Raw genomic sequence first — 14,500 nt, 5'->3', positions numbered from 1 at the left:
TCATTCTGTCTGAGAGATAAATTTCAAAGGGAAGCGTGGGTGTGATCTGTAGTTTGCCAACTTGGATTATTATTGAAGCACTAAAGAGAACATATATTTGCCTTCACTTCTCTTAGATGATCTAAAATAAACATAGGGGCATCTGGGTGGCTCTGTTGGTCAAGCATCCAACTCTTGATCTCTGCTCAGGTCATGATCTCACTGTTTGTGAAATGGACCCCCCACATTGGGCTTTGTGCTGACAGCGTGGAGCCTACTTGGGATTCTCCCTCTGCCTCCCTCCCTGTGCGCCTCTCCCCTGCTCCTGTGCGTGCTCTCTCTTTTCTCTCCCTCTCTCTCTCAAAATAAATAGATAAACATTTGAAAAATTAAATTAAATTAAATTAAAATTAAATTAAATAAACACATTCTACCCTTTACTTGTCACAACTGAGTGAGTTCATTGTTTTATCCTCCTTTTACCGATGAAGTAATTCAGGCCCATTACCATTATTAAGTGGTGATCTTAAAGTAAGAACCTAGGTCCTTTGGCACCAAATCCAATTATTTCCCAGGACATTATACATGCAAAAATACATGAAAATATCAGTAACAGCAACAACAATACCAAATTATTGTAGACAATTCAGTATCACAGGTAGTACACCTGAGTTTTTGGTGATGATATGAGTTCCAGAAATGGTCTGCAGCCTCATTTCTATCTAAATACCAGATGACATGCTGATAAATCTTCTGATAAACCAGTTGTGGAGAGGAAAATTTAGAGACAGTTGGATGGATGGATAGATGGATGGAAGGAAGGAAGGATAAAGTAAGAAGAGAAGGAAGGAAAAAGGAAAGGAGGGAAGGAGGGAGGAAGGACCATATGCAGTTTTTCATAGATAGCACTGGTCATACAATGACCAATTATCAGTTTGTAATTCAAAAATATGGTGAAGTTATGCTTTTCAGATATTATTTAACTCATATATTAAATGTTTTCATTTAATAACCACGTTTTAGATCTGCAGTTCTTCCACTTACTAGGACTGCATAACAAATTGCCCAGAACTTAGTGACTTAAAAATAATGAACAAAACAGATGGACATAAGGGAAGGGAAACAAAAATAATATAAAGACAGGGAGGGGGATAAAACAAAAGAGACTCATAAATATGGAGAACAAACTGAGGGTCGCTGGAGGGGTTGTGGGGAGGGGGATGGGCTAAATGGGTAAGGGGCACTAGGGAATCTACTCCTGAAATCATTGTTGCACTATATGCTAACTAATTTGGATGTAAATTTTTTAAAATAAAAAATAAAATAAAATAAATAAAAAATAAAATAAAAAATGAACTTTTTTTTTTTTTCTCATGAATCTACAATTGGACAGGGCTTGATGGAAATATCTCATCTCTGCTTCCCTTGGCATTAGCCGAGGAAGGGAGAGAACTTAAGGCTTGGTTCTGTACTCTCCTCAGGGCTCTCACTCATAAGTCTGACTATCAACTGGAGACCTGGGTCCTCAATGTGGATCTCTGTGTGTGTGTTAGTTTGGCCTACCTCATACCACAATGGCTGGGTATTAAGGGCAAGTGTCCAGAAAGAGAGAGAGAGCCAGACAGAAGCTGTATCCTTTAATGACCTAGCCTGAGAAGTCACACAGAGTCACTTTCACCATAGCCACAGGCTTGCCCACCCTTAAAGTCGTATTTTCATTCATTTTCTTTCATTTAAAGAAATGTGGTTACAGAGAAGAGAAAGTTGCTTATTGAATGATCAAAGGATTGGGACATGTGCAGGTTTTTTATCTTTTTTCTTTTTTGGAAGAGAAACATACCATATCCTAAGCCATTATTCTTAAGCCTTTGACAACTGGGAATATAACAAGAATTCACTTAACATCTGTGGAGTGCCTTCTACATGCCAGATTCCATGGAAAGTGCCAACAATCTAGAAAATGTAAGTTATACCTAGCTTCTAGATGCTGAAATCTCAGCTAAAAGAAATCTTCATTAACCAAATAAGCAATAAATCATATGAAAAAACTTCTCACATACATTTTTTGTTCATTTGTAGTAAAATGAATTCCATATATTCTAGAGTGTCAAGTCATTGAACCCACCAGTGTGATATGTAGCTACTTTCTTAAGCAATGTGGACACTTTGGAGCAAAACCATTCCACTGGAAAACACATATTTGGAAAACAAACTTAAGATTTTTACAACATCTTAAGAAAAATAGGATCACTGTTCCCCTGAGAGGAAGTTTGTACAACACATACATTTATGGGTCTAACCATCTGGGCCTGAGTCTTGTTTTTTTCCTCTTACCAGCCAACTATGTGGCCTTTAGCAAATCGCTTAACATCTGAATCTGTCCCTTCATCTGAAACTGAGCAGTATTATGATTACCACTAAAAAGTATTTCCAATAATTTGGCATATTTTAACATAGTACTTAGCCTATTTTTATGTACCAGGGTATCCTGTTTTCCTTTATTTCTTTAATTTTAGACACGTGTGTTTAGTATCAGCGTTAGACGGGGTGTCAGCTGTACTCAAAACAATACATACCATGAGAGACAAATCGTTAACGTTTCTTTTCCTACATGGATATTCCCAAGTATTTTAGAAACATGACTCTGTTAATCCTCCTAAATACCTTAGTTAACCACTTCAGATGGGGAAACCGAGCTATAAGCTTGTTAAATATTTAACTGTTGAGTGATGTCCACAAGGTGCTACACCAAGGCAGTGAGAGAAATTGGAGAAAGGACCAGACTTGCACTCCTGAGGCTTAATGATTTAGAGTATGCTTCCTCCTTGCATTATTCATATTAATGAGTGCAAGTCGTGGTACTAAAGGCCAAAAACATCGTGCTGGTAATCTACAGTTGAGCTCTCTTCAGCTCCATACAAATCTCCCTTTTGGCTTGTGCATGGAACTTGGCAGCTCTGTTTTTAGCACTGTTCACATTTGGCTTACTGCGTCCTTCAGAAGTGGCATAGGAACACTTTATCAGTTTATTCCATATTTTAAGATGCGTATCAGCATTGTGTACTAGCACTTGTCAGAGATAATAAATACTTCCCACCCCTCACCCCCTGTCTGCTGGCTACATCTGAGTATTCTGCAGAAGTAGATGAGAAAGATAAATAGAGAGGTTCCAGGGGTTGGAAAGAAGAAAATGTGGACCCAGAGTAATGGAAGCAGGTTTGAAGATGGAGATTAACAGGTAGCCAAGGACAAGAATGCCAGAACTTGAGCATGAGAAGCCAACTAGTCCAGCCATCACACTAATTTTGACTACCTTCTGCCTATTGAAAGTGTCAGCAAGACTATGTCACCAGTTGTTCACTTCTCTCTGATCTCTCCTCCATGTGCTCAGATACCATTTTAATGTCAGTGGTTCCTAATAAATCCTCCCAGGCCATGTTTCTGACATGAGCACCATTTATGTGGTACTACGTCAATTCTGCTCACTGGAAGATTGACCTATGGTAGGTCAATTCTGAGATGTAAGTTAAAAAATCCACATATGTTGGCGCACCTGGATGACTCAGTCAGTTAAGCATCTGACTTCCGCTCAGGTCATGATCTCACTGTTTGTGGGTTGGTTAAGGTCTGCACTGACAGTGCGGAACCTGCTTGGAATTCTGACTCTCCCTCTCTCTCTGCCCCTCCCCTGCTCGCTCTCTCTCTCTCTCTCTCTCTCTCTCAAAAATATAAAAACATTTTGAAAAATGCGTATATATTTTAGAAAGCTTGTGGAAGGCAGCCCTTATGTAGGTTATCACCTGATCAGAAGTGAATACCTATTTAAATATCCTCATTAGTAAAAGGTTCTAATCAAGTTTAAATATAATCACATAGGATAGGGGTGCCCGGGTGGCTCAGTCGCTTAAGTATCCGACTTTGGCTCAGGTCATGATCTTGCGGTCCGTGAGGTCGAGCCCCGAGTCGGGCTCTGTGCTGACAGCCTAGAGCCTGGAGCCTGCTTTGGATTCTATGTCACCCTCTCTCTCTGTCCCTTTCTCTCTCTTTCTCTCAAAAATAAATAAACATTAAAAAAAATCATTAAAAAATATAATCACATAGACAGACTGAGTCTGGGAGCCAACAGTATAACTGTGAAAAGGAATTACTGCATAGAGAGCTTCCAGAATATGTAGATTAGAAATTGTAGAAGTGCAGATTTCTAAAATATGTCATATTTAAAATATTTAAATGATTTTAATCACATGTAAGTAATTTCTAAATAGATGTGATTTAATACCTAAATCATCATGTTAGCAATTATGGAGATCATAATATGAGTGTCATACAATTTGGACTTACTATTGGGAGAAAAGTGTATCACTATTAATAAGTTCTATTTTAGTTTTTCAGTAACAGATACAGAGCAAGACTCATAAAATAAGACTTTTCATTTCAGAGAACATTGATTTATCCCATTTTATTTATAAATTACTAGGGTGATTAAACCATTGTTACATAAACAAAAAGAGCAAGAGTTAAATGGTTGATTGAGAGGGAGAAAGTACAGATATTCTAAGAAAATAGAGTAAAAAAATAAATTTCAGTTTTTTTATTATAAGATCGTAACCTTACTGAAAATCTGTTCTTTTTTTTTGGCATAAATCTTTGAGTCGAATTTAACTTATGATAGCGTTTCAGGTTTATTATCATATACATTAAAACTTTCCTAGCCACCTCACCAGATCATTGGTTAATTTTGTATGTACAAAATTATGTATGTACTTACAGCCATGAGAAATCCAAATCTTTTAGTAAGAACTAGAAACAGAAGAGTGTTTTCACATGCATATGTATGTATGATTTGCTTAGTTTCTAGCATGGTGGATATTTATAAGTAATCATCGTCGTTATTATGTTTGTTACAATTAAACAGTGAAGCATCAGTAGTAGTAATCATGAGATAATCACATCTCTAGTGTAATTAGCAGGTATAGGACACAGCCAAATATCTCTAATGCCTTAGAGTGTGATTATATTACAATGAGTATACCCTGTAGGTTGCCTCATTTACATTGTAAAATGTGTACTTTTTTGTAATGAGGTTGTTTTAAAAATGAACTTTTCTTTTTATGAAATATATATTAATAGTCATACTTTTCAATAATCAATCAAGTTTACATATATATGTTTTACATACTTATCAGTAAACTTTTCTTCAATAGTTATCGATTTTTCCCTTGTATTCCATTTGCTGTTTTTTTTTCTTGCACTATATCTGTCCATATCTGATGATCTAAAGATACATGACAAATGAATTAGTAATCCAAATGTCTTACCCAAATATTTAGAAATGTGTGAAGATTAAAATTCAACAGAGAAAAAACATAGTAAGGCGTAACTGACTTCATTCATATTGCAGCTATATACTTCTGCTCCAAACACGGATAGGCATTACTTATTTTTAATAACGTGAATGTTGTAGCGTGTTTTGATTCTTTCCACCAAGCCAGATGGACATATATCTGAAAAGCAGTATTAAATAATGTTGATACATTTTTTGCAATATCTTTGTACAATTGCTTGTCCAATCACTTCGTTGGAATTACCTGATCAATTCAGAAGCTTTTTTTCTCCCCCCCGCCCCCCATCTGAATCAAATGACTGATTGGCCCGACTTGACATTACTTTTGTGTATCTTTGAATGATGCCCTTGTAAGGTCAAAGACTTAATGGAAATGATGGGGATTACTGAAAATGAAAACAAGTACTTTCTTTTGCAAATGATTATTTCTGTTCAAGGTCTCAAAGGTATGCAGACTCCAGTAGTAACCATATGCTTATATCTGTGTGTTCCCCAGTGCAACAGTGACTATGTGCCTGTGTGTGGCTCCAATGGAGAGAGTTACCAGAATGAGTGCTACCTGCGACAGGCTGCATGCAAACAGCAGAGTGAGATACTTGTGGTGTCTGAAGGATCATGTGCCACAGGTATGTATATGATCCTAAAGACTCCCGAGACCTTTGGGAACCTTTGCTTTTCCTGTTATGTTATCTCCAGATAAATCATTCAGACTCTATACTGGCTGGATAAGCCTCTTATTCTTTTGCACAAGGCATGCATTATTCTTATTTTTGCCTCGTTTACATTTCGAATCACTTATGGAAGAAAGAGAAAATCTACCATAAGGATGTTGATTTTAATACATATGTTATTTAATGAAGTGCAGACAGTTGAATAATATAATTAGAGCTCTAGATTTACTGCCTATGTGCCAAATATAGAGAAACTTATCTAAGCACGGATAAAGTTGGTTTGTTTGTTTTGAACAATAGCGTCATCTGCCAGAGGGCAGTTTTGCAGATCTGGGTTTAAAAGTGAAAGTTTGGGTAACCTCAGCAGCACTAGAAAATATGAGCTTCCTTCAAAAGTGAAAATACAGAATCGTGCCAGGAAAAGTCTATTTTAATGGAAAGATAACAACTATTGGGTAGATCACACGTATTTTGTAGATAACAGGTGTTTTTCTATTCTGGGGAACTTTGTACAAAGTCATGTGTATGATGGTTGGGTCAGGATGGTAAATGAGCAAGGAGAAAGTCTTGTATTCTTTAAAAGATTATCTTAAGTCTGTTGATGGCTAGTAATTGATTGTGTTCCACATTGTACCAGTGACTAGTAAAGTTCCTAAAAACTAGCAGAAGAGAATGATATTATTACTCACAGATGATGATGTAGGCTTTTTTGTTTTGGTTTTGGTTTTTAAGTAATCATTTCTGTTATATGATTCTTTGCCTCATTATGTGAACGTCCTTCCTGGTGCCCCACTTGCCTCTTATTTGCTAGAGCAAATAGATCATTGCCACTTCATCTAAGAAGTAACGAATGAAAATGACAGCAACATGTGAGAGGCATTGGACTTGCTTCCCCAGTAGGGAGGAAGGAGGGCCAGCATGGTACTATCATAGTAGAGATGGGGGAAACAGAAAGAAAGACAGGGAGCAAACTAAATATGAAAAATCAATCTGCCATACCTATGGAGAAAATTTAAAGTGATATGTTAAGACGAATCAAATAGGGGGGAAAAATGGAACCTCTGACTCTTAGAAGCCAAGAATGTTGGAGGCAAATACCAGAGAGTACTGAGAAAAGGGTTTATCTGTTCAAGATCATTTAGCTTATCAGTCTGTCTCTGACTAGCCAAATGAGAGTCAGTGGGCAGTTATAATAAAGAATCATTAAGTTATGGTATGGCTAGGAACATTTGGTGCCAAAATCTTTCTTTCTTACTTGCCAACCTCCAACTTCTTGTAGGCTCAGGCAAGCACATTCTCCTGATTCACACAAATCTTTACATTCTAGTTCCTAATGTATTGTTTATACTATGAAAATAAAGAGTGAGCCAAGTAGAAAATTTAATCGCAATTGAGTAATCCATACCTACCTGATTCGCATACTTAGATTTCTGTAGGATTTAATTAGTAAGCCAATCTTGCTGAATGTTTCCCATTGACTTAAAAACCTAAAAGGTTTTTGATCTGAATAATGATGGAGGGACCAAAGTAATTTTGATTAACCAGGTCTGACTGTAAATAAATTAGAGTTCTGACTTTTGATCTAAAAGAAATTTTCCTTCTTTGTAGATTTTCCATTTATTTTTAAAATGCTATTTGACACTGAATAGAGATGGCAAGTTGTGATCTCTAGGAATAAAAGGCAGTAGAAGATATAACTTTATTATATTTCATTGAACCTACAAATCTTTTTTTTTTTTTTTTTTTTTGTCCAAAAAATGGTTTCCTATTAGGCAGTCTGCTCAATAGTCTCACTCTCAATTTTTTGTGTTATAAGAAGTGCATTGGCTAGGAGTTCAAATTTTCAAGTTCAACACCATGACTTCTTAGGTGTTTTTGTCTCATCAGTAAGGATTTAGTAGACTACTTGTCTCTGGTTTGCCAAGATGGCTTATTTTATATTAGAGAAGCCTCAAAACTTTCCATCACTATTTCATAATGATGCCATGGGCCTGTGGTTATTTTTTCCATCTACTCCTCCTTTCTTCCCTACTTACTTGGTTTGGGTCTAATAAAACAAAAATTGTCTTAAAGATCATGTCCCTTGACTTTTTAGGAAGATACATGGGAAATACAAGCCAATATACTGCTGCCATTTTTTTCTTTTCCCAAACCATGTGTATTTATTAGAAAACCTGTAAATGAATAGGCAAGATGTTTACTCAAAACCTTAATTTTTATGTTCCAGGCACAGTGATAAGCATTTAAAACATGCTATTGTGCAGTAAGCCTCAAAACAACCCAACGACATAGACATTACTACACTCATTGAATAGAGGACAAATAAGCTTAAGAAGGTTACATAACATTCCTTATGCTATCAAATGAGTAATGTTTGGAGATTTGAATCTATAAGCTTTTACATATTTCCTCTTATGTGACTATAAGGATAAAAAGCCGAATAAGACATGGTTCTTGATTTTAAAAAGTTTACAGTCTTCAGAAGAAACAAGAAGCTGTACACATTTAACTAAAACATATAGAATATATTCGTGTTATAATATAACAACCTGTTAGGCTCTGATAGTTATAAGTAATACTGAATTAAGCTTTAAAATTAATTCAAATAAATTTACTTCAGATTTTAGCTGTGAAAGTATGTAAACATTGACCATTCAAGCACTGTCCTATCCAAAAGTGACGGGGCCATGAGTTCTGATTGTCAGTTCAGTTGACAGCACTATTCTATGGAGATGAATGCATCAGCCTTTGTTGATCTGTTACCATTAAACAGAGAAGGCATATGATTAAAATCCTTACTTGGTCATACATTTAGTAAGAAGGGTTTTTCTTATAAATTGTTTTACCAGTTAGCTTGCCTTAAGGAAAGACTCTGCTGGGCTAAAGACACAAGTTAATAAATGACTTGGCTTTCTGACTTCATACAGTGTTAGACTCTATGAATTTAGTGAATATGAGTCTCCACCAAGGCTGATTATTTAAACTACTACTCCTTCAGAAGTGCCATTTGATATCGTTCTTGAATCATTGAGATTTCTGTGTGAGATGAGGGCATTTCAGACAAAGAATACCAGTATTAGTCTTAATCCCCAGTATTAACATTAAAAATACATAACCAAATGTATTTAGAATGAAAAGAAGTGGAGCGCCTTGGTGGCTCAGTCGGTTAAGCGTCCCACTTTGTCTCAGGTCACGATCTTCCCGTATTTGAGTTCAAGTGCGCGTTGGGCTCTGTGCTGACAGCTCAGCTCAGAGCCTGGAGCCTGCTTTGGGTTCTGTGTCTCCCTTTCTCTCTGCCCTTCCCCTGCTTGTACTCTGTGTCTCTCTCTCTCTCAAAAATGAGTAAACATTAAAAAAAATTTTTTTAGAATGAAAAGAGTGGAGAGGCAAAAGGAAGATGATGTCCACATTTAAGAGATAGAACCAGATGGAAACTCAATGGTCTTGAGTCCCACCTAGAAAACTGACTGTCCTTGGAACTGAGTTGTCAGAAATTGACACCTTTGATCAACTGTAATTATGTAGGAGGGAGGGGAGATGGAGAAAGAGAAATGTCGAAGGCAGGGTATCATTTTTTTTTTTCCTGCCAGCATCACTTAGGGTGTATCCAATTTTAAGCACAAAGACAAAAGTCACTCCTCTATTGATTTTAAAAACAAAGGATGAAGTTGGTGGCAGATAAACTCATCCACAATTGTGGTATTTGGAAAACATATTAGCAATTACGTGAAAAAATAATCATCTATAAACTGTTTTTTTTCTTTTTGTGTATATGTGATGTATAATAATATGCCTTAATTATGAGTTTATTTGCCACATGTCTTAGCCTGTTTAATTTCTGAATCTCACTCTTATAAGCATTTTGTTTTCCTTTTTTTTTTTTTTTTTTTTTCAGTTAATGGCACCAAATTCATCCTGGTTAAAATAAAAATATGAGAGATTTTACATAGTCCATTTTAGGAATTGTATCAAAGCTAAATAATAGTTTTTCTTACAAAGTTTAAGAATGAAAATAATACAGGGGCGCCTGGGTGGCTCAGTCGGTTGGGCGGCCGACTTTGGCTCAGGTCATGATCTTGCGGTCCGTGAGTTCTAGCCCCGCGTCGGGCTCTGTGCTGACAGCTCAGAGCCTGGAGCCTGCTTTGTATTCTGTGTCTCCCTCTCTCTGACCCTCCCTTGTTCATGCTCTGTCTCTCCCTGTCTCAAAAATGAATAAACATTAAAAAAAAAAAAAGAATGAAAATAATACAGAATTTATTTTATAAGTTATATTATACAAATTAAATTAAATTGATGTGAATATATATTTTCAGGTTAAATATTAGTAATTTTCTCCATTATATGATTGTTTTAATGAAGAAAGTAAACATGAACTAAATAAAGTCATAAGTAGTTTTTGAATATGTTTTCAAACAAAAATAAAGTATTTCTTTTTCCCCCAGATGCAGGATCAGGATCTGGAGATGGCGGTAAGAGTTACCTTTTTATATATTTGAAGACTTACCTGTAGATATTATTTATGGGTATTAACTTATGTGTTTGCCATTACAGATGTCTGATACAAATTCACCTTTTTCATTTTAGGAAAAGGGAAAACAAAGTATCATTCTACTTATTACATAAATGTGTATACATGCAAATATTTTGATATATTTATGAATCATACTTAAGAACGTCTCATCTAATCTTTCTTGTTCATTCGTTTGTGCCTGAGTTATCTTTAAGAGAGATATGCATTTCAAAAATTCCTAAAGGAAGCCTCCAAGAACATTTAGCAGGGCAGAAAGAACTCATGAGGAAATTACTTAAATATTGAGATTTTAAAATATATAATATTGCCCTAAAATACCAGGTATTGGTATTAACACATACATAACTATCATGTAAACAAGATCTTACTTATCACATCAATAATTTGAAACTGAAGGAGCTTTAGTTCATAAAAAAAGGTAAAAAAGATAAACAAAATATAAGCCCATGAAAATAAGATATTAGGTTTACTTCTTTGGCTAAATTAATCTCTATTATTTTTACTAATGTAAGACGTGTTTTCATTATTAAATTATGTGTTTAAGGAAGTATGCAAAAGAGAGGTGGAAACTTTTAAATTTGATCTGATGTCACATAAGCCTTTATTTATGAATTGAATATTCATTGTAAATATCCCAAAATGTTTTTTCAAATGAAATCCAAACAAAATTCCACCTTTATGCACAACAAGAAAAAAAAAAAAGGTATAATTTCAATAAGAATAATAAAAAGAGAATGTATAAAAACATACATTCTTGAGGCCTCGCTTAAGCTGTATAAAATGATCAAATGTATGATTCCAAGTCAATTTTAGTGTTTAAATGCAGAATTTGATGAAAGATAAAGAAAAGAAGGCCTTGGGTTCAAGAAAGATCTAACTTATCACAGTGTCTAGTTTGGGTAATACTTCAAAGATTTATCAAGTTGCTTTATGTAATGAGTCTTATTAGTTTAAGTACTACCCAGAGAACACAATTACAGCAAAATATTGGAGAGCACTTTTTCCCATAAAGGCTAAAACTGAACAGAAGTCAAGATTTAGTACCATGAGAGCGTTAAGATGTATTTAATGTCACATGACATTGAACAGTCATTTGATGTTAAGACAGTCTCTCACTACTTCTAAGAAATTGTTTTCCTGCCAGCCCCTCTGGCTGATTAATATAGTGTTCCTAAGAAAGCTTCTCTAATTATTTGGAAAGAAGAGCTTAGAACAACTTAAATGGTAAAGAAAAAAAAGGAAAATGTTGCTTGAGTAGATATTTCACCATTAGAATATTAAAGAATTAATCAGTTTTAAAAGTGTTGCTTTTGGAAGGAAGTAGTTCATATGCAAAATTCTGTTTATTTCCCAGCTATATTTAGTCTTTATATATAGATTACCTACTTTTGCAGATAATTATGTTGAGTTTCGACTGTTCCACTGTTCACGCAACAAGTCTTGTTAATTTTTTAACATCTTTAAAAACAACAAACTCGGGACGCCTGGTTGGCTCAGTCGGTTAAGTGGCTGACTGCAGTTCAAGTCATGATCTTGTGGGGTCCATGAGTTCTAGCCCGCGTTGGGCTCTGTGTTGACAGCTCGGAGCCTGGAGCCTGCTTCAGACTCTGTGACTCCCACGTCTCTGCCCCTCCCCCAATCACACTCTGTCTCTCAAAAATGAATAAATGTTAAGAAAAAATTTAAAAACAAAAACTGGACCACAGAAAATCTTCATTGCTCTTTCTTTTAAAATGCCACAATATACTTTTTTCCATTTGAGTCCCCTATCATATCACACATCATTTCTTCATTTTAATTTATTTCTTAAGAAGACATGGTTTATGTTTCTGATGGTGGATTCCAGCTTTCATTCATTGTAATTAGCTCATGCATGTGGAAGTGAGGTCAACATCACTCTTCCCTGTTTCAGTCCGTATTGAGATCTTTGGTTCAGTGTGTTATCCAGTGATCTAAATAAGGTAGTATGTTTTAGGAAATAATTTCGATGCCGTGAATATGATGTTTATAACTTGAATTTTGTACATTCTTTAGAAACCACTCTCCTTTTCTTATTTTCATCTCCTTTTTGCTTTTTACTCTTCCTTTCAATTATTTGTGCTTTATAGTAACTTTGAGGAAAAAAAAAACAAAGCAACTTCTTAAAAGATAATTGTTTTATAAAAAGGAAAGGACATATAACCCATTTAATTGTGAGTTGTACTCTTTTTTTCAATAGTTGTTGTTCTGAAAGTTGTGGTATTGAGTATTTACTCTGTGAAAACTATTTTTTTAAATCAAAGACCAAACATTTTTTTAAACTAAATTACTTTTTTTTTCTAGTCTTTGTCTTACTTTGCTCTGAAATACTAATAGTTTTAATTTTCTTTAATTTTTTTACTCTACTACAAGGTACCAAAAAAGCTGAGTTAATTAAACCTAAAGACCTAGTTTAGGGTAACCTGAACAATTCCAATCCACATATCCATTGGATTGTACATAAAATATATTTGATTCACTACCCCTGCTATTAAAGAAGATAGTCTTGCCTCTGTATTCTGTCAGAGTTCCTGTTACCAAGCATCAAAGGAGCCAGAATCCGTTTCCTTTGAATTAACCAGAAGTGATTAAATTACAATTACCTGTGATTGTTTGGTTAATCCATCAATCCTAGCTAGTGTTTGTTCTAACAGGTCTCCATAGGATATATTCTCAATAATGTGTATTTAGTTAATAATTGGGACATATTTGCAAGCACTTTGTATGGTTAATGGTTATTTTTCTAATTTCTTTTAACAAAAGCTAATATAATTCCCACCTGGAATGCATTGATCTGAATAGAGAAGTGAACAGATTTATTTGCAAAAACACGTTGTATGTGTAGCTATTATATTTCACGACATCATGAAACCTCCAAATCCAAAATCACTTCAAAATACATAAATTTTTATTTTTTTAAGAGTTTCCTGTATTTTTTAAATTAATGAATTTTATATTAGCAATGAAGGTTAGAACTAGTTACCTTAAAATAATTTAAGTTTAACCCATTTGCACAAGGGCATATCTGTCATTTACTACATTTGAGGGAACATTTTTACCACAATATGAAAGCGATATAAAGGTTTCATGACATTAGTATATATTTTATAGGGAATTTTAAAAATTTTAACTATTGATCTATTTATTCAGATGAAACAGTTCAAAGGGCTAACTTTACTTAGGTAAAACATGTTTACTAATCTCCAACATGATCTGCAAATATGCGTTCATTTATAAAAGTAACTTACAGTGTAATAGGAAACACTGCATACAAATCTTAAAGGTTGGGTTTTCCCATGCCAGTGACTGTGTCCTTTTAGTGTTCAAGAAAACTCACTAATGCAAAGAATAATTTTGTATTATTTGTTTTAAACATAAGACTTGCTGCTTATGGAATTCTGTTTTCAGACAAAAAGTTGGAAATGCATCTACCTCAAATACCCTTTTTGGATAGTCTCACACTTGAAAAAAAAAAAAATCAGGGTAAACTACAATTAACTATAAATGTGTCCTATAGGAAGGTAGTGTGTGGTAACGTGTGGACCAAAGTCCAAAGAATTTAAGAACATAGCTGAAAGAAAAGGGTTGGCGTTTCAAGTACTTATATATATGGAGATTTAATGTTGTAAATAAGAAAACGGGTGTGTGTAGGAGGGATAATAACATCTTATCCTCCCACAGACTTCCTTAAGCAACAAATACTGCAGTAAGAAAAAAAGTATTAAAGAAACCTCCTCTTAAAATCCAGGGGTGTGTGGGTGGTTAAAGAATAATTTTTAACCCCTGCTTTTCTCTCAAAGCCTTTTAGTCATATTATAAAGACAAAGCCATGAATATTTTCCTTTATTCTCTTAAAAATATTTCTGGATTTACTGGATTTTTGATAGATTTCTAGAAATAAAAAATAATTCTGGTGAAATTGTTTTTTAACTGGTTAAAAATATTTTAACTATTAAA

The 14,500-nt window shown here is 34.7% G+C and overlaps 1 protein-coding gene across 5 annotated transcripts in view; it reads left to right on the top strand.

The window, feature by feature from the left end:
• The window catches only part of TMEFF2 (transmembrane protein with EGF like and two follistatin like domains 2), a 238,786-nt gene that overhangs the window by 5,059 nt on the left and 219,227 nt on the right, over positions 1-14,500 (top strand). For all 5 annotated transcript variants that reach the window (XM_042949522.1, XM_042949521.1, XM_042949519.1 and 2 more), the window contains exons 3-4: positions 5,820-5,949; positions 10,437-10,463. In XM_042949522.1, coding sequence (XP_042805456.1) covers positions 5,820-5,949; positions 10,437-10,463 — 157 coding nt within the window. The remainder of the gene's footprint in view (positions 1-5,819; positions 5,950-10,436; positions 10,464-14,500) is intronic.

This window comes from Panthera leo, chromosome C1 (assembly GCF_018350215.1).
Source record: "Panthera leo isolate Ple1 chromosome C1, P.leo_Ple1_pat1.1, whole genome shotgun sequence".
NCBI lineage: Eukaryota > Metazoa > Chordata > Mammalia > Carnivora > Felidae > Panthera > Panthera leo.
The sequence above is the reverse complement of the archived record's forward strand: the minus strand, read 5'-3'. Positions and strand labels throughout refer to the sequence as shown.